This window comes from Siniperca chuatsi, linkage group LG8 (assembly GCF_020085105.1).
Source record: "Siniperca chuatsi isolate FFG_IHB_CAS linkage group LG8, ASM2008510v1, whole genome shotgun sequence".
NCBI classification, from domain to species: domain Eukaryota; kingdom Metazoa; phylum Chordata; class Actinopteri; order Centrarchiformes; family Sinipercidae; genus Siniperca; species Siniperca chuatsi.
The window spans coordinates 31,713,410-31,737,226 of NC_058049.1; the positions used below are offsets into that span (position 1 = coordinate 31,713,410).

The 23,817-nt window shown below is 42.2% G+C and overlaps 1 protein-coding gene across 2 annotated transcripts in view; it reads left to right on the plus strand.

Annotated features, from left to right (window-relative positions):
* enpp6 (ectonucleotide pyrophosphatase/phosphodiesterase 6) overlaps positions 1-23,817 on the plus strand; it is a 54,872-nt gene that overhangs the window by 25,688 nt on the left and 5,367 nt on the right. The window contains exons 2-5 of one of the 2 annotated variants that reach the window (XM_044205652.1): positions 1,176-1,355; positions 17,561-17,672; positions 18,215-18,356; positions 18,462-18,641. In XM_044205652.1, coding sequence (XP_044061587.1) covers positions 1,176-1,355; positions 17,561-17,672; positions 18,215-18,356; positions 18,462-18,641 — 614 coding nt within the window. The remainder of the gene's footprint in view (positions 1-1,175; positions 1,356-17,560; positions 17,673-18,214; positions 18,357-18,461; positions 18,642-23,817) is intronic. The other variant, XM_044205653.1, reaches the window with a different exon arrangement.

Below are 23,817 nucleotides of genomic sequence, written 5' to 3' on the forward strand. Positions count from 1 at the left end.
CTTTACCAGTATGAGACAAGTCTTTAGCATGTTAGTGAGCCTATTTGAAGAGAATCTAGAGAGAAAGAGAGAGGCACAAAAGAAGTCCATCCCAGAAAGGGAGCTGGACAGAGTGAGAGAAAACTGAAGCTATTGACTGACAGACACAAATGTGAAGGCCAGGGATTTAAAGCAGCAGTTAGTTAGTGGTTGGCCAGTTAGACTATGAAATGATATGACACTGATTGTGTTGGACGTTACTATCCTCCTTGTGAAAAAATCATGAAGAATGCTGGCAATGCATAATTACACAGGAACAGCAGTGCTTTCTTATCATTGAACATGTTTTCAGCGGCTGGACTCAGACCAGCAGCTTCCTTCCCCCACAATGCACAGTGCCTGTCTGAATCAGAAGTGAAAGCGCAACAGAAGAGAAGGCTACCTACAGGACATTTTTGACAAATTCTATATGCAGGCTTCCTGTTTGCATGTACAGCCAAGGCACAGAAACCCAATGTCAGGATGCTAGATCTATGGACCCTATCTTACTAAGCCCTAAAAACAACAGCCCATGCTGGCCAATGTGAGCTTTGGAGCCTGCCCCTGATGATGTGCTGATGTGTGCATTTTGATGAAGCACATTCTCCTGTTGAAAGAATCACTGGCTGGACACACACACACACACACACACACACACACACACACACACACACACACACACACACACACACATCTAGTTCATTAGCACCTCCTATTATCCTTGTGCCAGCCAGTCCTGCTTGATGCTGACTCACTTTTGCTTTAGCCTGAATTTACTGAATTTGCTTTAGAGCAAAACTAAGAATGTTTTAGTCTGTCTCTCAATACTTTCTGAATTCCCTGCCCTGTCTGTCTCAGCTCCAAGCCTATTGTTTCCAACTGAAGATGTAAATCTTTAAAAACAGCTCACACATATATAATTTATTTTCTAATTAAGTATCAGTAATTTCCTAAAAAATTGCAGTGTGTTTGTTCATGATAATGAATGGTAATGAAGGAACATGTCACTTAGTGCAACAGTGTGGCTCAGTGATTTGGTTTGAATAGTTTTTGGAAAACATTGGAACTCTATGGCACAGAGGAATAAGATATTTCAGATGTTGGATACTCTAGACTGTGCTAATTTTTTTATATAGATTTTTTTTTTTTTTTGTCAGGCCGTCACTGTGATGTTCATCAGATGACTGGAAACTACATGTGGGATGAAGCCTCCAAGAAGGAGTTTCTGATTGGGACCAATCCTGACAGCCGGTTGCCTCTTTGGTGGGATGGATCAGAGCCATTATGGGTCACCCTGCAGAAGCTGGGAAAGAAGGTTTTCATGTACTACTGGCCTGGTGAGCACACACATTGTTAACTTGAACATGGCATTTTGCAAACTGCAAAGGCAAGTTGACTGGCTATTTTATGGCTTATCTACACAGAAAGCGTTTTAGATGCATTTTTCTATTGTCCGTCTCATGTGCTTCTGACAGAACAGATACACTTCTATTTTAATCAATACAGCTGTCTACACAGGTCACTTAACAGCTTGCGTTAATTTTTCTATTTTCTCCTGTTTAATGCATGTAACTAGAGTGATTGTGTATTGGGTTCTGAACACTGCCAAAATATGGATGAGCTACACTCAATACTGTGCCTGAACGCATCCTGTGCAGACACAGATGGTGCACTAAAGCTTTTGCTGCTACTCTGCTCATGGTCTGTGGGCAGTGTGGACATTGTGTTACCCTTGAAGAAGTTTCTCCACTAATCCAAGAGGCTTCATCAATTGTACCCAGTGGTAGGGAGATCCAGAATGATTATGTAATTGTGCCTGCTCTGTTTTTTTCTTCCGACTAAGACTTTTGGCAAAAGATACATTGTTTGAAAGATGGGTGTAGGAGAAACAAATATATAACTAGCAAAAAAAGATTCAAAATGTATTGGTGGCAACGTTACTAGGGCTGACCCGAATGCTTCGAAGTTTCTACCTGTGCCATTGTAATCGACGTCCAAATCAGTATTCGAATGCTGCAGGGTTTTTTAAATAATTTTTTTATTATAATACAGTACATGCATTGCCCCAAAAAATCCCAAATATTTCAATGAAATAAGAAATAGTAATCCAACATTATGCATTATGCATCAACATTTAACCTTAGTTTTACCTAGTTTTGTGCCTTACAGCTCTCATCTAACACTGAAATTTAGACAATTTGACCATGTGACAGGCTTACAACTAGGCTAGCAAGTCAAATGTCTGGAATAATTTCAAAATTTGTGAAGATGACCCCCAAAACCTTTAGTGCCAGATATTCCAAAGGAAACTGGCATATCACAAATCTACAAGTTTGGCAAATCACCTGACAACTGTCACAGTAACAGCTTAGCCGTCTTGCAATTGCTGAAATTTTCTTTTTCTGTTATGGCTTATGCTAGTACGACCTGCATGCTAACAAAGTATAGGTTACCAACCATGATTGCTAATTGTCATGTTATTGTAGGTGCATCGACTGAAAACTGATGTTTCAACCACCGGCCCTCACAAAAAACACTGGACTCTATGATGGTAAAACCCATTATGGAGAACAGAAAGCGAGTCATAACTGATGCTATAGTGTCATTTATTGCTCATGACAAGAGGCCCATCAATATCGTGGAAGGGCATTGATAAAAATGCTGCAACCAGGCTACACTCTGTCCAATTGAGAAAATATCTCTCATGCACTGACAGCAAGACACACTGACATATGCAACAAAATGTGCAGCCTTGTCCGAAGGTGCTCGGCCCTAAGCTTCACAAAGGACATATGGACCTGTCAACGAATGGAGACGTAGATGATGGTGACAGCTCATTGGATCAACTGGGAAATGGAGAGCTTTGTATTGGAGATTAAATAAATGGATCAGAGTCAAACAGCAGCGCATATTGCACAAAGACTTGGAGAAGTGGCAGATGCTTTTTCTATTCTTGCTGCGAAAAGAGTTGCGATTGTGCAAGACAATGCAGCGAACATGGTCCTGTGCACTGAGATGGGGGCTGATGAGGCCTTTAGCTTTCCTTTTTCTTCCAAACTTGGGTAACTTGTAAGTATAATTTAAAGTACGCTCTTTACGAAAATGAGAGTAGAAAGTGTTTTAGTACTTTTTTTCGCTGTGGAATTTCTTCTCCTGCTACTCGGTCAGGGCACCGCTGCAGATCAGCTGTTTGGCTGCATTGTTTACACCAGGGAACAGCTGATCGCGCTGAATGCGAATGGCATGGCACCCAGGACAACCGATGTCCGCCACTGAGATCTGGAGGAGGACACACCGAGGATGCAGAGGTGGAACACAGCGACGAGGGTAGAGAGAGGGGTGCAGACAAAAGAGACTTAAGAACAAGAGATTTAAGCCGTGTCTGCCTTCTCTCGTCATGGGCAACGTGAGATCGCTGGAGAATAAAATGGACGAGCTAACAGTGTTAGCCCGGAGTTCCGTGAGTGTAGTTTGATGTGCTTCTCAGAGACATGGCTACACCAGGATATCCCGGACCACAACGTTTCCATCGACGGCTTTCAGACTGTTCGGGCCGACAGGGATCACACCGGGAGCGGTGAGCGGAAAGGCGGTGGGCTTGCTGTTCTGGTTAACAACAGATGGTGTAACCCTGGTCACATTACTATCAAGCAGAGTATCTGTAGCCTGGACTTTGAACTGTTAGCTGTGGGACTCCGGCCATATTATCTGCCACATGAATTTTCACATGCCATTGTTGTGGCTGTTTACACCCCCCCCTCTGCTAACGGCATCGGCGTGCAACGTCATTCTCATCGCCATAGCTCATCTCCAGACTCAACACCCGAGTGCACTCATTTTAATCTCGGGTGACTTCAACCATGTCAGTGTTTCAACAACACTGACTAATTTCACCCAGTATGTGAATTGGCCTACTAGAGAGGAGAGGACACTGGACCTGCTGTATGCTAACGTTAAGGATGCATACAGCTTCCCCCCCCGGGTAGGTCAGACCACAACCTGGTCTACCTCAGTGAGGAGATGGTCAGGAGAGGCCTATGAGACACTGCAGGAATGTTTTGAGGTGACAAACTGGGATGTACTCTGTGAGCCTCAAGTAGAGGACATTGATGGGCTCACTGAGTGCATTATTGGCTACATTAACTTCTGTGTGGACTGCAATGTCCCAACTAAGATGGTCCATTGTTATCCGAATAACAAACCGTGGGTAACAAAGGACATCAAGGATATCCTGAATGCCAAGAGGAGGGCCTTTACTGATGGTAATAGGGAGGAGGTGAGGGCTATTTAGGCCGACCTGAAGGTGAAAATCAGGGAGGCCAAGGAGAAGTACAGGAGGAAGCTGGAGTGGAAACTCCAGCAGAACAACAAGGCTGCAGGCCCCGATGGCGTTTGCCCCGGGGTGCTAAACGCCTGTGCCCCCCAGCTTTGTGGAGTTCTTCAACATGTCTTCAACCTGAGCCTGAGTCTCCAGAGGGTCCCTGTTCTGTGGAAGATATCTTGCCTCGTTCCTGTGCCGAAAACGCCACGTCCCAGTGGCTCCAAGGACTACAGACCGGTGGCACTGACCTCCCACATAATGAAGACCCTTGAGAGACTAGTGCTGGAACAGCTGCGTCCCATGGTAAGACCCCTCCTAGACCCCCTTCATTTCGCCTACCAGCCCCGGCTGGGAGTTGAGGACGCCATCATCTTCCTGCTGAACCGCATCCACACCCACCTGGACAGGCCGGCAAGCACGGTGAGGATCATGTTTTTTGACTTCTCCAGTGCTTTCAACACCATCCGGCCAGCCCTGCTGGGGGAGAAGCTGGCAGCGATACAGGTGGAAGCCCCTCTTGTGTCCTGGATTGTGGACTACCTGACTGGCAGACCACAGCACGTGCGCCTGCAGCACTGTGTATCAGACAGCGTGGTCAGCAACACTGGGGCCCCTCAGGGGACTGTCCTCTCTCCCTTCCTCTTCACCATCTACACCATGGAATTCAGCCACCACACAGAGTCCTGCCACCTTCAGAAGTTTTGATGACTCTGCTGTGGTGGGATGAATCAGCGGTGGTGATGAGACTGGGCTGTGGTGGGGAACTTTGTCTCATGGTGCAAGCAGAACCATCTGCAGCTCAATGCGACAAAGTCTAAAGAGCTGGTTGTGGATCTACGGAGGGCCAAGGCACCAGTGACCCCGGTTTCCATCCAGGGGGTCAATGTGGACACTGTAGAGGACTACAAGTACCTGGGAGTACACTTAGACAATAAACTGGACTGGGCTAAGAACACTCAGGCTGTTTACAGGAAGGGCCAGAGCCGCCTCTATTTTCTGAGGAGGCTGAGGTCCTTCAACATCTGCCAGACAATGCTGAGGATGTTTTATGAGTCTGTGGTGGCCAGTGCTATCCTGTATGCTGTTGCATGCTGGGGCAGCAGGCTGAGGGTAGCGGATGCCAACAGATTCAACAAACTGATCCGCAAGGCCAGTGACATTGTGGGGGTGGAGCTGGACTCTCTGGCGGTGGTGTCAGAGAGGAGGATGCTGGCCAAACTTCATGCCATCTTGGACAGTGTCTCCCACCCGCTCCATGACGTGCTGGTCAAGCAAAGGAGCACCTTCAGCGGAAGACTCATCCCCCCAAAAAAGCACCACAGAGCGCCAGAGGAAGTCATTCCTGCCTGTGGCCATCAAACTCTTTAACTCCTCCCTCTAAGTGTTAGTCTGTATGACCCTAAGTCACTAAACTGGACACGATCATTACATCTCTGCTATACTTGAATAATTGTGCAATATCCGTGTAATACTCATGTGCAATATTTAGCTTTTTCCTATTTATTATTCATACCTCCATTACTGCTGTTGCAATACTACTTATTATTACATTGCATTATTACAACGGTAAACCCACTTGGTACTTCACACTTATTTTATTTTATACTTATACCCTGATAGATAGGATTTAGTACGGTTCCTGTAATGCCAATTACATGTTCCAGTCTCTGTAATAAGATGTGATGGACAATGGTGTTGAATGCAGCACTACAATCTAACAAGACAAGTACAGAGACAAGTCCATTGTCTGATGCAATTAAAAGGTCATTTGTAATTTTCACAAGTGCTGTCTCTGTGCTATGATGCACTCTAAATCCTCACTGAAAATCCTCTAATAAACTATTGTTATTTAGAAAGTCACAACAAGGATCTTCGAGAGAAAGGGAAGGTTAAATATAGGTCTATAGTTGGTTAAAACCCCTGGATCAAGAGTGGGCTTTTAAAGAAGAGGTTTAATTACAGCTATTTTAAAGGATTGTGGTACATAGCCTGTTAATAAAGACATATTGATCATATCCAGTAAAGAAGTGCTAAGGGTAAAACTTCTGTAAACAGCCTACTTGGAATGGGGTCTAAGAGACAGGTTGATGGCTTAGATGAATTAATCGAAGAAGGTCGATAGGAGCAAAGCAGTGTAAATATATATCAGGTTTCAGGTTTCCTGTGTTTGAAAATAAATAGGTACCGGTTGAGGGCAGGACGTGATTAATTTTGTCTCTAATAGTTAGAATGTTATCATTAAAGAAACTCATGAAGTCGTTACCACTGAGGGCTACAGGACTCTCTTTCATCCTGGCTACAGTGCTGAAAAGAAACCTGGGATTGTTATTATTTTCCTCTATCAATGATGAGTAGTAGGCTGCTCTGGCATTACAGAGGGCCTTCCTGTATGTTTTAAGACTGTCTTGCCAGACTAAACGAGATTCGTCCAGGTTGTTGGAACGCCATTTGCTTTCAAGTTTTCGTGAAGTTTGCTTTCATTTGAGTCCTCTGTCATATTGAGACATAACATTGAATTAAATGCAGATTGGATCGCTTCCTTGAATCTAGCCACAGCACTATCAGATAGACATCTAGAGTAGGAGTTTTTACCTAATGGCGTGTAGTCCAGTAATAGCAGTTCAAAAGTTATTAAATAATGGCCCATATACCATACATGCCATATACCAGAACAAGGTCGAGGGTGTGGTTAAAACAGTGAGTGGCTTCATGTACACATGCCAATCAAATCTAATAATGAGATAAATGCAGTACTAAAGCTATCATTATCAACATCTACATGAATATTGAAATCACCTACAATAATTACTTCATCTGTTTTAAGGACTAAACTTGATAAAAACTCAGAGAATTCAGATAAAAATTCAGAATAAGGACCAGCAGCGCAGTACACTATAACAAATAGAATTAGCTGTCGTGTTTTCAAGGTCGAGTGTAAAGGACTAAGAACAAGGTTTTTGAATGAGTTATAATTGAGTTTAGGTTTAGGGTTGATTAATAGGCTTGAGTCGAAGATGGTTGCAACTCCACCTCCTCCGCCATTGCCTCGAGGAATGTGAATATTAATATGACTGGGTGGAGTGGATTCATTTAGGCTAACATATTCTTCATGACCCAGCCAGGTTTCAGTAAGACAAAATAAGTCAATATGATACTCTGATATTAAATCGTTCACTAGTTCACGAGATCTGATGTTTCAGAGCCCACATTTAATTCTCTTATTTCAGCGTTTTTGTTTAGGTTTTTATGTATAACTCCTCTTCTGTTAACTTTTGATTTTATTAATTTAAGTGGTCGGGGGCAGACACCGTCACTAAGGAGTTTTGGGTGGTTAACTGCTCTTGAAGCGCAGAGAAGCGTGTAGGACTGCAACTCTGCCTCCTGGTCTCAACTCTGAGTTGTCATGGTTTAGGTCCACTTATAAAATCAGTCACATTTCTGGATATGAGAGCTGCTCCATCCAAAGTGGAATGAATGACGTCTCTCCTAATCTGACCAGGTCTTCCCAAGAAAGTCCATCAATTATCTACAAAGCCCACGTCATTTGCTGGACACCACCTCGACAGCCAGTGGCGGAATGAAGACATGCGGCTAAACATGTCGTCACTGGTCAGGTTTAGCAGGGGCCCAGAGAAAACTATGGAGTCCGACATTGTCTTTGCATATGTACACACCGACTCAACATTAACTTTAGTGACCTCCAATTGTTTTAATCGGGAGTCGTTACGCTGACATGAATAACAGTCTTACTGTATTTACGTTTATCCTTAGCCAGCAGTTTTAAAAAGGATTCAACACCTCCTGCTCTGGCCCCAGGAATACATTTGACCATGGTCGCTGGTGTTGCTAACTTCACGTTTCTCAAAATGGAGCTGCCAATAATCAGAGTTGGTTTCACGGTGGGTGTGTTGCTGAGAGGGGGGAGAACTTGTTGGAAACAAGAACAGGTTGGTAGTGAACCATGGGCTTCTACTTAAGGCTATGCTTCCTTCGGACAGTCACCCAACCTCCCTGGTTTCCAGACAGCTAACAGGAGCTACCTCTGGTCGGTCAACACTGGCTACTCGGGGCAGGATAACTATAGCAGCTAATGATTGAGTTCCCATGGTGCGGAATCGCGTTTCCAATTCACTAAGCCTTGCCTCCAATGCTACAAATAAACTACATTTATTACATGTACCATTATCACTAAAGGAGGCAGAGGAATAGCTAAACATCTAAACAAAACACAAACACCAGTGACCGGAAATGAGGCAATACGCTTACTGCCTCACGTCAGCACTTGGTCTTCTTTCCACTTAGTCCTCCTCCTGAGTTGGACTTCTGATGGTGTGTCCCAGCCCTCATTGAGCAAGATTATGCCAGCAGTGTTGGATGCCATAATTTCCCTGGGCCCCAACTACATCCAGGATGGCTTATTGGTGAGTGTTGCAACATGTTTAAAATGCTATTGCTGGGGTAAGTACAGTTATGAAAACATATCTCATCTGTAGGTGTTATCCACTGAAGCCATGGCTCATAACTCCCGTAATCAACCCAAGGACCCAACAGGAGCAGAATTATAACCGGGCCAATGCACCCTCCATATCCACCGTTGAGCTCGCAAAATATGCCTGCTGGCTGTGCCTATCTAGCACGGGGGGGAACACTGCAATATCGGCCTGAGAAAGTGTGCCACATCGTCATGGCTTGCTGTGTGCTCCACAACCTGGCCATCAGACAAGGTGTTCCGCTGCAGGAACCTGCAAGACCAGATGCCCCCATGCTTGACACAGAGCCCCTACCACCTCCTAATGCTGCTGCCATTCAGGCACAAGCTGGGATCATACAGAGAATTTAGGTAAGTCTGCCCTCTAGCTGAGCTTAGAAAAATCAGAGAAGCATTTATTTTGCAGCATGGTGACAAAATGACTGAATTTACGTTATTATTTAACAGTTGAAGGTTTATTAACCATTTGGGTTGTACAGTAAGCAATTTGTTTTAGTAACTCATTTATTTCCATTAATACACTGAAAATTGCCGTCAGTTGGTCCTTTAAACCTCTAACGGTTTATAAATAAGAATTGGCGATAAAATGTAATTGAATTAACGCTTCACAATAAGCCATCTTTAACAGCCTCGCCCCAAGCAATCTATCAGCCTACCTAACTGGCTGGAATTGTTTCAAGGCGTATCACACTACACACCAGCTGTCATTTCCCTCTCTGGACGTCATGTCCATCTGCAATTTTATCACCCATCATTCCATCCAAAAAAATCCAGTCCTCAAACATCCAGACCTATTTAGCAGGAATTAACTTCTTTTGCAAACTAGTCAATGGCCTCCATTGTCCTTCTACCTCCCATTCCCACGTTACAATGTTAATCAAAGGCCTGTGGAAACAGGAACCTGTTCTCACAGCCAGACACTTACCACTCACGTCAGGCCTTTTCAGCCTATGCATCCGTTCTCTACCTTAAGGCTACATATCCCCTATGGTTGACTTAACCCTAGAATCCATGTTCTTGCTGGCTTTTTTTTGGCTTCCTGAGGTGCTCCGAATTTACCCGTCTTCATCCCAGTCTATCTGACATCATCATCCACACTTCTGACTCTCATATTCACGCTCCGAAGGAGTGAAACAGATCAATTGGGAGATTCTTTCCCCATCTACCTTTTTCGCCTCAACTCCTATCTCAGCCCATATGAGCTGCTAACCAAATACATCAACTCCAGGTACGCCGCCAAGGCAACACCACAACACCACCTGGTTCCAGAAGCATTTACATTTACACCAGTCCTCTGCATTTCAGGCATATCTCCAGAACACTATTCCATTCCTTCCGCATTGGCGCAGCATCCACAGCAGCCAGACTGGGCATCTCAGATAAAACCATCCAGGTCCTCTGCCACTGGTCATGTCAGGCATATCTCTCCTACATCCGCCAAGCTCACACTCAACTCAGCACAATATAATCTTATTAGGGGCCTGTAATCAGCTCGGGTGGAACCACACTGGAGACGGAACCCCCGCACTGAGTCTCCCACCACCCGGTCTGCAGTACTCTTCCATCATCACCCCTCCCCTTACATCCATCTGTCCTCAATATTCTTCTACCTTCTGAATGTCCATTAAACCTTAAAATGATATATAACATCTGAATGTCCATTATAGCTTCAAATGACACATTGTTGTGGTGTGATCTTTGCTAGTGAAATGAAGTTAACGCAGGGCCACGCCTCACCCACACCTCTAATCACCTGTCAAGCCTACTTACCAGTCTACCCTTCCTGCCCTGTTCGTCTCGGTTTTCTCGACCCACTCTCCTTTTCCCTTCCCTTCCCTTCATCCTACCTCATCCCTCCCTCTTTCATCCCTACCCACATCCCTTCATCCTCTCTTCCCTCCTCCCCTCATCCATTCCTATTCCATCTGCTACACAACTCTCTCATGTCTCACTCTAGGTAGCATCTGGGGGCCAGTAATCAGCTCGGTTGGAACCACACCTGAGACGGAATCCCCACACTGAGTCTCCCACCGCCCGGTCTTCAGTACGTCCTCCCAGATCAGCCTAACAGACAACATCCCTCTTCCATCATCACCCCTCCCCTTGCATCCATCCATCTGTCCTCAAAATTCTTCTACCTTCTGAATGTCCATTAAGCCTTTAAATGACATGTGACATCTGAATGCCCATTAAATCTTTAACTGACACATTGTTGTGGCGTGGTCCTTACTAGTGAATCAACCCTAAACCTAAACTAAATTCGAAATCCTTGTTCTTAGTCATTCACACCCAACCTGGAAAACACTACAGCTAATTCTATTTGTTATAGTGTACCGCGCTCCTGGTCCTTGTTCTGAATTTTTATCTGAATTCTCAGTTTTTATCAAGTTTAGTCCTTAAAACAGATTAAGTAATTATTGTAGGTGATTTCAATATTCATGTAGATGTTGATAATGATAGCCTTACTACTGTGTTTATCTCATTAATAGATTTGATTGGCTTCTGTCAGAGTGTACATGAAGCCACTCACTGTTTTAACCACACCCTCGACCTTGTTGTTGTATAAGGCATTGAAATTTAACATTTAATAGTCTTTCCACAGAATCCTTCATTATTGGATCATTATTTAATAACTTTTGAACTTCTATTACTGGACTACACGCCATTAGGCATGATCCTACACTAGATGTCTATCTGATATCTATCTATGTCATTATCAACATCCACATGAATATTAAAATCACTTACAATAATAACTATCTGTTTTAAGGACTAAATTTGATAAACACTCTGAGAATTCAGATAAAAATTCAGAATAAGGACCAGGATCTCAGTACAATATAACAAATAGAATGTAGTGCTGTAGCTAAACTTAAGGAAGTGATTCCATCTGTATTTTATTCATTGCCATGTCTCAATATAACAGAGGACTCCTATGCTAAATTCAGCCCCTCCCAAATTGACCATCTTGTTGATAGTGCTGCAGGCTCACAGGCTGACAGAGAGTCACAGCTCTATTGAGCCATGTATTCCTGTAGCCCTCAGTAGTAACGACTTCATGAGCTTCTTTAATGATAAAATTTTAATTAGAGACTAAATTAATCACATCCTACCCTCAATCAGTACCGATTTATCTTCAAACACAGGAACCTTAGAAAGAGCTGTAAAACCTGATATATAGTTTGATTGCTTTTTTCCATCGACCTTTTCGAACTAAACTCAATGATTTCTTCATCTAAGCCATCAACCTGTCTCCTAGACCCCATCCCAACTAGGCTGCTTAAAGAAGTTTTACTCTTAGTTAGCACTTCTTTACTAGATATGATCAATCTGTCTTTATTAACAGTCTTTTAAAGAAGCTGTAATTAAACCTCTTCTTAAACAGCCCACTCTTGGGTATTTGTCACAGTCTGTCATGTTCTCTCCAGCCACTCCCCTTCACTCTGCACTCCCTCACCTGTATATTGATTCCCAGCACCTGTCACCCATCACACACCTGAACGTCATCAGCCACTCTACTCCTCTATAAATTACAACTCCTCACCTCAGTCAGTGTCTGGTCTCGTTAGTATGAAGGACAGAGCTTCTACTCCTGCCTCCCATACTCCACGGACTCACCCACGACGCTTCGTCCAAACTACTGCTACTCTGAACCCTGAACCCTGAACCCCGAACCCCGATCCCCGATCCCGACTCCAGAAATCTCCAGATCCCAGAGTGTGTCGCTCCAGCTCCGGCTCCAGTGTGTCTCCAGTCTCCTGTGTGTGTCGCTCCAGTTCCCGTTCCCGTGTTCCTCTGTTCAACTCCAGAACTCTTCTGCCATCAGTGAAATAAGGGACGGTATCATTAACCCCTCTCATCTATTTCATATTACCTTTTATGTATCAATAAACTCACTCAGTCTCTCCACCGTTGTCTCCGGTTGTTCTGTCCGTAACAGTATTAGCCAAATATATACCTAACCTATCTAACCTCGCCTTTATTTCTAAGATCCTTGAGAAAGCAGTTGCCCATCAGTTGTGTGACTTTCTACATAACAACTGTTTATTTGAGGATTTTCAGTCAGGATTTAGAGTGCGTCATAGCACAGAGACAGCACTGGTGAAAATTACAAATGACCTACTAATTGCATCGGACAATTGTCTTGTCTTGTGAGATCTTAGTGCTGCATTCGACACCATTGACCATCACATCCTATTACAGAGACTGGAACATTTAATTGCCATTAAAGGAACAGCATTAAGCCAGTTTAAATTCACTTCTGTTCACCTTTATATATGCTTCCTTTAGGCAATATTGTAGAAAAGGTTTCAGTCGTAGTCATCTGGACACAGTTTTCAGAATCACTACGACTGAAACCTTTTCTACGATAGAACACTCCTGGACGAATGAGGGACTACACCGTCTTTAGGCAATATTAATAGGAAACATTCCATAAACTTTCATTGCTATGCGGATGATACCCAATTATATCTATCGATCAAGCCAGATAACACTAATCTGTTAGTTAAACTTCAAGCATGCCTTAAGGACATGAAAACCTGGATGACCTGCAATTTTTTTATGTTAAACTCTGACAAAACTGAAGTTATTGTACTTGGCTCCAAACATCTCCGAGACACATCCAGCACCACTGGTGGATCTCAGGAATCTCGGAGATATCTTTGATCAGGATTTGTCTTTTAACTCCCACATAAAAACAAGCTTCAAGGACTGCCTTCTTTCACCTACGTAACATTGCAAAAATCAGGCACATCCTGTCTCAAAATGACACAGAAATAGTAGTCTATGCGTTTGTTACTTCTAGGCTGAATTATTGCAAATCCTTATTATCATGCTGCGCTGAATAAGTCCCATAAGACTCTCCAGTTGATCCAGAATGCTGCCGCACATGTACTCACAACAATTGGGAAAAGAGATCATATTTCTCCACTATTAGCTTCTCTGCACTGGCTCCCTATATAATCCAGAATAGATTTTAAAATCCTTCTCACCTACAAAGCTCTTAATGGTTAGGCACCATCTATCTTAAAGAGCTCATAGTAATCTATTACCCGACTAGAACACTGCGCTCTCAGAATGCAGGGTTACTTGTGGTTCCTACAGTCACCAAAAGTAGAATGGGAGCCAGAGCCTTCAGCTATCAAGCTCCTCTCCTGTTGAATCAGATCCCAGTTTGGGTTCGGGAGGCAGACACCATCTCCATGTTACGATGTTGGCAAACAGGGAACAGGAAAGGACCCACATGCAGACAGAGGTGGCAGCATAATGATTTAATTTATTCAATAGAGCTTACTGGCAGGTACAGGTAGGCAGACTGGTAGACAGGCAGGCAGGTACGAAACAGGCAGCTGAGCCAAACATCAGAGAAGCCAAAATCAACAACTGGGACGAACTGACAAAGAACAAAAGGACTGAAATACACTTAAGTGAGGGAGACGTCCCATGATGTACCTCTCATTTTTCCTCCTGTCTCCGTTTGTATGCATTTTTATCCCTTTACTGCATGTTACTAACTCGACGTCTTCTCTGTCCCGTAGTTTTGTGCTTTGTCGTCTCTCTCCGCCCCCTTTCTGTCGCTTTCAGATGGTATTTCTGCCTCCGGAGCTGCAGAGTCTGGATTTATGACTGCGGGCCTCCTACAGCTCCCATGTTCTTGCTCGACAACCGCTACTACAATTATTATTAGTCTTAATACTATTATCATTATTATTCCTATCATTATTATTCCTATTATTATGTTATTAATATTACCACTACCATTACATTATTACTATTTTAAAATTCTAGGTGGAATTTGCATTGTATGCTCTCTTACCCTCTCTCTCTCTCTCTCTCTCTCTCTCTCTCTCTCTCTCTCTCTCTCTCTCTCTCTCTCTCTCTCTCTCTCAACCCAACGTGCAGCAGCAGATGCCAAGTGCTTACTCTTGGTGGGAATTGTTGGGTCTCTGTAAACAATATTATAGAGACTACGGTCTAGACCTACTCTATAGGAAAAGTGCAATGAGATAACTTCTGTTATGAATTGGCACTATATAAATAAAATTTAATTGAAGCGAAGCCTATTTAAATCTTAAATCAAAGTCTGCTCAATATTTCATCAGCACCGATTTAGATTCCTTCATAGAAGAGGTTGGCAAATGACTCACTTGTAAAACATTAAAGAAGCCAGCATAATTATACACAAGCATTTATTAAAGATAATAAAGCAAAAACACACAAGAGCGGAGAAAAGAGTTCAGTTGGGTGTCTGCTGGTGAGCAAGCCAAACTGAGAGGGAGACAGCCACGGCTGTCTGCCGCAGTGAAGGATTCCAGGAGAAAGAGCGTGAACAATGGCTGTTAACACCTTTTATTTACCTGGTGACATCCAGGTCACAAAGTGCATATGTTTTTTAACTACATAAGTTGACCAACATAAAACAATACAAAAAGCCACAGAGTCACTGAAGATATTTCAACACTTCATGAACTGGCAAACATGGCCAAAGCCAACAACAAGGCCCAAGTGAGTCTCTGCTAAAAAGAAAAGGATGAAATGGAGAGTACTTCAGGTCCACATCCTGACCCAGAGGGTCCAAGGAGTAGCTAGAAATATTGAAAAGAACAAAGACGACAACATATTAAATCACCCTAAAGAGAGAGACATCTTGGTGTGTGTGTGTGTGTGTGCGTGCGTGTGCGTGTGTCTGTGTGTGTGCTTCTTCTTATCATTTTAGAAATTCTACTGGTAGTCCATCAGTTTGAAGAGTATAGTGGAGACATGTGGGTCACTGCAGCCTGTTTCCCTGTACAAGTCGCCCTGTGGTTTTAGTTGTCACTTTTCCTTTTATGTTTTTGTCCCTCTCTCTAGTTCATGCCTATGAAGTGCCTGAAAAGTGTCAGGAAACACACACAACATTTAATGCAGATTTTTCATTTTTATGATGCATATAATCATGCTTATGGATTAGAAGTTTTCCTTCCATCATATTCTAATATTCTTAATGGAGTCAACACCTACATTATGTACATGAGTGATTGTGTAGATGAAAAACCAGATTATGTTGAAAATCAAGCATTTTTCAAGGAGTATATTTGAATTTCAGCATATTCCTAACCTTGAAAACATTACGGTTAAAATAAAGCATTTTCCAAACTAAAGACTATGTACAAACCCGGTACATATGTAAAAGGCAGGTTCTGAGGTTGTGAGAGTTCAACCCTTACGTTTGAATGAACTTCAATGTACACACCACCACCTCCTGGTACTCAAGGTTGGATATGTAGTAGGGTGTAACACTTTGCAAAGCCAGACAATGGCTCAATGCTCACCATTCAGCACCCACTAGTCAAGGTGTCTCCTGAAGCCAAAATTAATAAAACACAACATCACTTATTTTTACGCATGCCTTCTTTTGTCTTGGATCTTTTCTCATTGAAATGATCTTTGACTGAGTGAGTTAACTGGTTTTTGAACTGGGGTTAACAAGAGATAGCAAACAAGGAGCAATGTACACAGAGTATCCATGGAAAAAAATAAACATTTGTCAACTAGAGTAAGACATTATCTTTCACTTTACCTTGTTTACTGTCTCCACCTCTCTGCTGTCCGCTGTGAAGCTGAGCCTCGTCCTCATTCGCCTCCATTCTAGTCAGTGTGTGTATGTCCACTGGCTCTATGTTTGGGCCATCTCACTTCAGCTCACATCTCTATCTGCTATCTTTACTCGCCGAATGTCTTTTGCTAGAGCAGCTTGCGTCTCTGAAGCGTCAAATTCACTTGTATATGAATGTATAAATATGAATGCCTTTATTGATTGGCAATTGACTGCAATACAGCTGAATTCAAGATATAATTGTTCAAATTTACATATTACATGTTGACCAGGAGTCATTACCAAGCTGCTGAGCTACTGATAAAATCGACAAGACATCATCAGACAAAATAAATAAAATTACAGGTTTATGACAGCAGCTGTGCTGTGAGATTGGCTATACTGACATTTAAAATGAGTGATGACAGAGAAAGTTAGAAGCAACAAAAGGATGTCATATTCAAGTACAGCCACAAAGCATCTAAATGGGCTAAAAAAAATTTGTATTTTGCCTTGTAAAGCAAGAAAAAAACTATATTAAAACTGTAGTGCTAAGGAGCAGATACTGTGCTTCAGAAACATTTCCAGTGGACATTGGAACAGTGACGGACCGGTGACATTTGGCGTTATGTCCCCATGGAACTTTAGAGTCCTCGCAGGCCATGAAAAATCATCTCATGGAAATGAGGTGTTGTATTTCTCCTATTTACAGTATATCCTCCAGGACTCTGATAATTAATAATTATTAACCATTAATAATATGTCCCCGTCTTGAGAAAAGGTTGTTATAGTTCCAAATTGCAGATGTTTACAACACGTCTTTGACATTTAGGTGTTTTTCCACAGACAAAAAATGTGGAGCGTGTAGGACCATGTCGTAATGAGAATTTTATGGTTGGAATGCCAATAAGTAGAAAGTCCTCTAGTTTATAAGGTGTGATTAAATCTTGTTCTTTTTGTTGCCAAGATGAAGATTTATTAGCATTGAACCACCAAGTCAGCCTCCTGAGCACAAATGCCCAATGATAAAGTTTAAAGTTGGGGTAAGAATTGACTTCAAGGCCTGTGTGCTACTATTTGCAATGTTAATTATCTTAAGAACTGTCTGTAAGAGATGTGTGTGTGTGTTTGTGTGTGTGTGTTTGTGTGTCTTCAGGCTGCGAAGTGGAGATTCTGGGTGTCCGTCCATCATTTTGTGAGGAATACGTCTACAACCCATCAGAGAAAAACCTCACCGACTCAATAGCGAATGCTCTCAACGTCCTGAGGTAACAACACAATGACCTGCACCTGTCATATACCCTGTGATGTCCTCTGATCCATGGCTTACTTTTAGCCATTATACGGAAAAGTGCTGTGAACTTGAGAACTGAGTGCCAGAGTAATAAAAAAAATCAAGCAGCATGAGGCAGGCCTTTTATAGCCACACATGTTAATTATTAAACCTATGGAGATCTGGGTTCTCATTCACGATGGTTTAAAAAAAACAATGTCTTCAATATTTATGTTTTAGCTGCCTTTAACGAACACCATTTCCCATAAGCTTTAGACATTCATGGGCTAAATGTTATAGCTCGACAAAAGAGGTGGGTCCATGAGTGAGTCCAGGGGTCACATTGTCTGTAATAAGAGATTACAATTAGAAAGTTGAAAAAATACTTTAGAAAAGAGCGTGAATTTTATGGATATAGACTAAATCAAATTACGATGATGTAAGTAAATACAGTACAATAATGTAACAATTTAGATAATGCCAATAATGGTAGCAGCAGATACCTCAAGGAGTTTGTGTGTGTATGTATGTGTGTAGGTCAGGCCAAGCAGGCATGGCAGCAATATATTATGAGAAAATAGATGTGGAGGGTCATCACTTCGGTCCAGACTCTCATCAGGTCAAAACAGCTGTACAACAACTGGATCTTGCCATGCAGAAACTCAACAGCAAAATCAAAGTTAGTAATATCACTACTATTGTTATTACAATTACAGGTACTACTGCTTTTCCTGTCATGTAGTTTATTTTTCATCCATTTCTGTTGCTTGTGATATTCTTGCAGGAGGAGAACATGGTGAACCAGCTGAACATTGTACTATTTTCAGACCACGGTATGACAAAGATCCAGTGGATGGAGAAGGTCATAGAGTTGGACAATTATATCAACATGTCAGACATTGTCAAGATGATGGACAGAGGACCTGTGGTCAGTCTGTGGCCCAAAGATAACAAGTACAAAGAGGTGAGACCAGAATCTGTGTTGTCTGCTCCGCCATGTTGCTTTTTGTGATTAAGAAAGTAAGTAAGTAAGCTAGAACGATTATAAAATGATTCATGGAGAAATTGATGGTGTTGAAATATAGTAAAGACAGCTGAAAAACATCTAGGTACAGGTTGAGGAATGCTTAAACTATATGATACCCCGTCCTTTCTCCTATTTAAATCTAATTAATCAGCTAATCTAACCCATATCATATTATGTGGCTCTGGTACTTTTTTTATTAATTAAGTGGCACTGGGGGGCCTCTACAAGATTAAAAGCACTCAGACACCACAGGGGAGAGCTAGGGTTGGCTTTGTTTATGGCTGAGAAGCCGGTGAATGTTCATGTTTTTGTCACTGATCTATTGACTGGTTGGTCAGGGTGCCTGTGTGAATGGTGGGGGGAGAATGTAAACCTCCTGGTCTTGTGCCCTCCCGCTGAAAGCCCTTGCTAGCAGGTGAAAAGAAGCAGCTGGTGACTCTACGTGAACCACAACAGTGGCAGTAAGCAGAGACAGGGACGAGGGAAACTGGCCATTCAAAAGTGGGAGGAAAAGACAAAAATACATACTGTGCAAGGATTTTGAAAGTGACATTTCTTGTTGTTTTGTCTTTGTACTCCAGCATAATTGATTTGAAAAGAAACAATCAATGCATTTACATGCATTTATTTAAGCAACTGGGTTACTGTCAACTTTCTGCAGTACTAGAGAGACCGGATTTCCCAGCTCGATTTCTCCCGGAGAACATTGATTTGTTGTCCATATATACACATAACAAGGTTTATAATATGCTTTTTACATGTAAGCACACATGTAAGCACAAAGACTGCAGACAGAGAAAGTATCACTGTGACTGCAGAGCTGCAGGATAAAAAGAGAGATCATTACAGTTTGAGATGCAACCTTGTATTCAAAATAATTCCATTCAAAGTCTGACTAAATTAACACTATTAAGACCCTAGACGCCTAGTCAGTTTCCACAGCAGAAGTTGACTATTTGTAAAATTCAGACCCATTTACGCTGTAAGGAGAAGCCGTGCGCTCCCTACAGCGTGTGTCATTTCACTGCATGCTCAGTCCAAATGCTCAGAGGCACACATAAAAAGGAAAGGTCAGGAAGCGGTGTCTTGAATCACTGATACATTTTAAATCAGTAAGCCATGGTTCCAATAGAGGAATAGAGAAGGAATAGGAGAAGAATATTTTAAGAACAAAGATCCTACACATACAGTCAATGCAACCATTGAGTTTTTATGACAAAACAGTGAAATGTTCTTGACTTGCCAAGTCAGTCACATGACCTCAGTCCAACTAAACAACTGGGCGACTGTGGCTTAGTGGTAGAGCAGGTTGTCCACGAATCGGAAGGTTTAAGTGTCCTTGGGCAAGACACTGAACCCCAAATTGCTCCCGAGGTGTGCCTTCAGTGTGTGAATGATTAGTTACATCGGTGTGTAAATGGGGTGAATGTGATATGTAGTCAGAAAGCCTAGATAGGCGCTATATAAATACAGTACCATTTAAACAATTGTTTCACTTACTGATAATTGTACACACAACATCACATATTAACTGATTATATAAGCCAGGCTCAAAGTTGCATAATACAAACACTTCTATGTGTTCTTCACGTTACTCCATTGATAGTGGGATCCTCGACTTTGTTCACAAGTCACTTTTTAACTTTAGTAGCAGGTTAAAGGTTTAAATGCATTAACTCACTTGCGGCTATCAGTGTTCATATTAAATAACAGTGTTTAACTCAGTAAATTCATTTTAAAACGGGGCACCTCTCCTTTACAAGGATAAATTAATTTATCCTTGTAAACGGGTGGTCCCCCGGTCACTGTGCTGAGTTCTTCAATTCAATTCAATTCAATTTTATTCGTATAGCGCCAATTCATAACAGAAGTTATCTCATTGCACTTTTCCTATAGAGCAGGTCTAGACCGTACTCTTTATAATATTAATTACAGAAACCCAACAAATCCCAAGTTCTTGTCTCAGTCTCTGAGTTCTCTGCCCCCTAGTGGTTGATTTGAATGAAACTTTCAGGATTTATTTCAGGTACTTATGTGGACATATCCTGTACATTTTGTGGTGATTGGCACAATGGTTGTTGACTTTGGTCTATTTATGTACTGAGCCACGCCCCTTTTGAAGTTCATTGGTCAATATCTTGAAAACTAAATAAGATATCAACAAGCTTCATGCAACTGTTGATAACCTTCATCCAATGATGATCCACCGAAAATTTGGTAGCAATCGGACCTACGGTCTAGGAGATGTCAAATATGTTGTTTTTTTTAAAATTCAAAATGGTGGGAAATCTAGCTAGGTGGACTTTAGTGGTCCAAGAGGCTTTTTTGTAGAGCACATTGAGCTGGACTGAAATTTAAAGTCATTCGGACTTACGGTGTGAGGGGCATGGCCTGTTCAATATTGCATTTTTGGGCCTTAATATCAGTGCCACCATTTGGCCGATTGGGCTCATATTTCTGTGGAAGCACATGCACATCATTTCCAGTTATTGTTAAGTTATAAGTTTTGTATTTCTAGCTCATTCCAGCTCATGGCAATTTGAGCTGTGGCATAAGACAAATAATATCAACAATAACTAGACCTGCAAGCAGGTATTAACGGGGTCCAAGCCTCCGGTGCAAGTCCCAAAATGCAGCCCACTGAGGCTGTGCAAGTCGGACCTGCAGTCCCACGAGCATGATGCAAGTCACAGGTGGAGTTCAGCACAAAATAATTTTAGCATGTTTTATGATTTTGCAACAAAAATGCCACCTAGTGACTGACTGGTGCCAAATTTTGCATAAGGCCTCGGTGTGGCAAGGGAAACTACTGGCCCAACTTGTCGTAGTGTACGATTCTCAAACCCACAGATGCAGAACACAAATGGAGAAGTTTTAAAGATAAAGTCACTCTTTATTTGAATGTATGTAGTTTCAGTGGGAAGGGGTGCAGTTTTCCTGAGTGGTGCCTTCGGTGGCGTTCTTGGCAGCTCAGGAAAAGCAACAATGGTTCAGGAGTGGAGACTGAAGCAGCGGTTACTAGCCTGGCTCAGGTTGAGTACAGTGTGGATCTGGACAGGCAGACAGGTCCGTAGCGCAGAGCAGGCGGTGGAGTGTTGGCCTGGGCTGGCAGCGGATCTGCAGTGTGGAGTTAGCGGTGATGTGTGGATCCGGACAGACAGCGGCCTGATAATCCTGAGCCAAAGTAGAACAGGATCAACAAACGAGGTAACAAGCAATACTCGCAAAAGTACTTAACTTTTTTAAGTAAGGCGCCTTGACGTAGTAGTCGTACAAGTGTACGGAGACGATCTGGCGCTGGTGGTGTGGGAGAGCCTGGTATTTAAGCTGTGGAGACTGATGGTAGATTGAGGACAGGTGTGCCGGTGATCAGCAGTAGACCAGAATACATACACACACACATACATCTAGAGACGAGCCGAGGACATACAAGAAACACAAGGGAAGGAGAGTACAAAAGAGAACACAGGGATGGGAAGGATAGGGTGGCTGACTACCACACAACTTTGGTAATTGGACGGCGCTACGTGGAGATATGACATCACTTCTTGTTTTGACTGCAACCCACATGAAGTATTTGCTTTATAACTTGTGTGTTTTTTGTATATTATCAAAATTCTTTAAATAACTTTTGATCATGAGCGTCCATAGATTAGGGTTAGGGGGGGGTTAGATCGGACTCACAGCCTAGGAGGAGTTCTAAAAAGTATGTTTGCATATTTCATGATTTTGCAATAAAAGCACCAGCTAGTGGCCGATTGGCACGAAATTAACACAGAGCCTCAGTAGGGCATAAGAAACTACTGAGCCAAGTTTCATGTTAATCGGATAGACCTATGTGGAGATATAGATATTAATTAAAGTTTTCATATTTTGAAAGATATAGAGTGACAGGCTTCTTAATTGACCATAGGTTGCAGTGAGGCAAACTTTTGTCACACATCACTGGATGTGCTGAAAAAATTTCAGCTCTGTAGGACATACAGGTGATTTTTTGAAGTTTGGTATGTGAAATGTGTAGATATTTACATTTGTTGTAATAAGCCATCATTACCAAATCATTACCAAATTTTATGCATCAACTGAGTCATGACCCTAGATCATGCATATGTAATCTATGCAGCCCATTACTCAAGATAAAGTTTTTGCATTTGTGGCACCCTCTAGTGGCAGAATATCCCAGGACTGTTCAGCGAAACTCGGACCTAACATCCAAACACACGCACCGAGTTTCGTTACAAAAGCTCAAGCCAATTTTCATTTATGAGTGTTTATGTAAAATTTAACTTAAAGAGACAGGTCTAAAAACGTATTATTTCAAAAGGGATTGATGTATCGAAATTTCCTTGATAGCAAAGTCTGTAGATGATTCTGCCAAAGTTTTGGGACGATTGGCCCAACGGTTTCTGACGAGTTGTTGAAAATAGTATTTCAAGAAAATTGAGAAAAAGTCTTAAATTTTAATTTTTAGAGCAGAAGACCATTGGAGCTACGTTGCAGATGAACTGAGAGATTTAAATGATTTAGAATAATGATGATGTGGAATAATTTTGACTCTATGCCAAGCTGTTTTTGAGATAAGTGTGAAAACTTAAACTTGATTGAAAGAAGGTTAGCTCCATGGTATAACCAACAAACCCGCAAATTAAAGCAAACATCGCGAAAACTTGAAAGAAAATGGCGTTCCAACAACCTGGAAGAATCTCGTTTAGTCTGGCAAGATAGTCTTAAAACATATATGAAAGCCCTCAGTAATCCCAGAGCAGCCTACTACTCATCATGAGGAAAATAAAAACAACCCCAGGTTTCTTTTCAGCACTGTAGCCAGGCTGACGGAGAGTCACAGCTCGTAATATTGAGGCATGCTTGAAGTTTAGTTAGCTGGTTAATTTCATCTGGCTTGATCGATAGATATAATTGGGTATCATCTGCATAGCAATGAAAGTTTATGGAGTGTTTCCTATTAATATTGCCTAGAGGAAGCATATATAAGGTGAATAGAATCGGCCCAAGCACAGAACCTTACGGAACTCCGTGACTAACTTTGGCGTGCACGGAGGACTCACCGTTAACAAACTGAGATCGATCTGATAGATAGGATTTAAACCAGCTT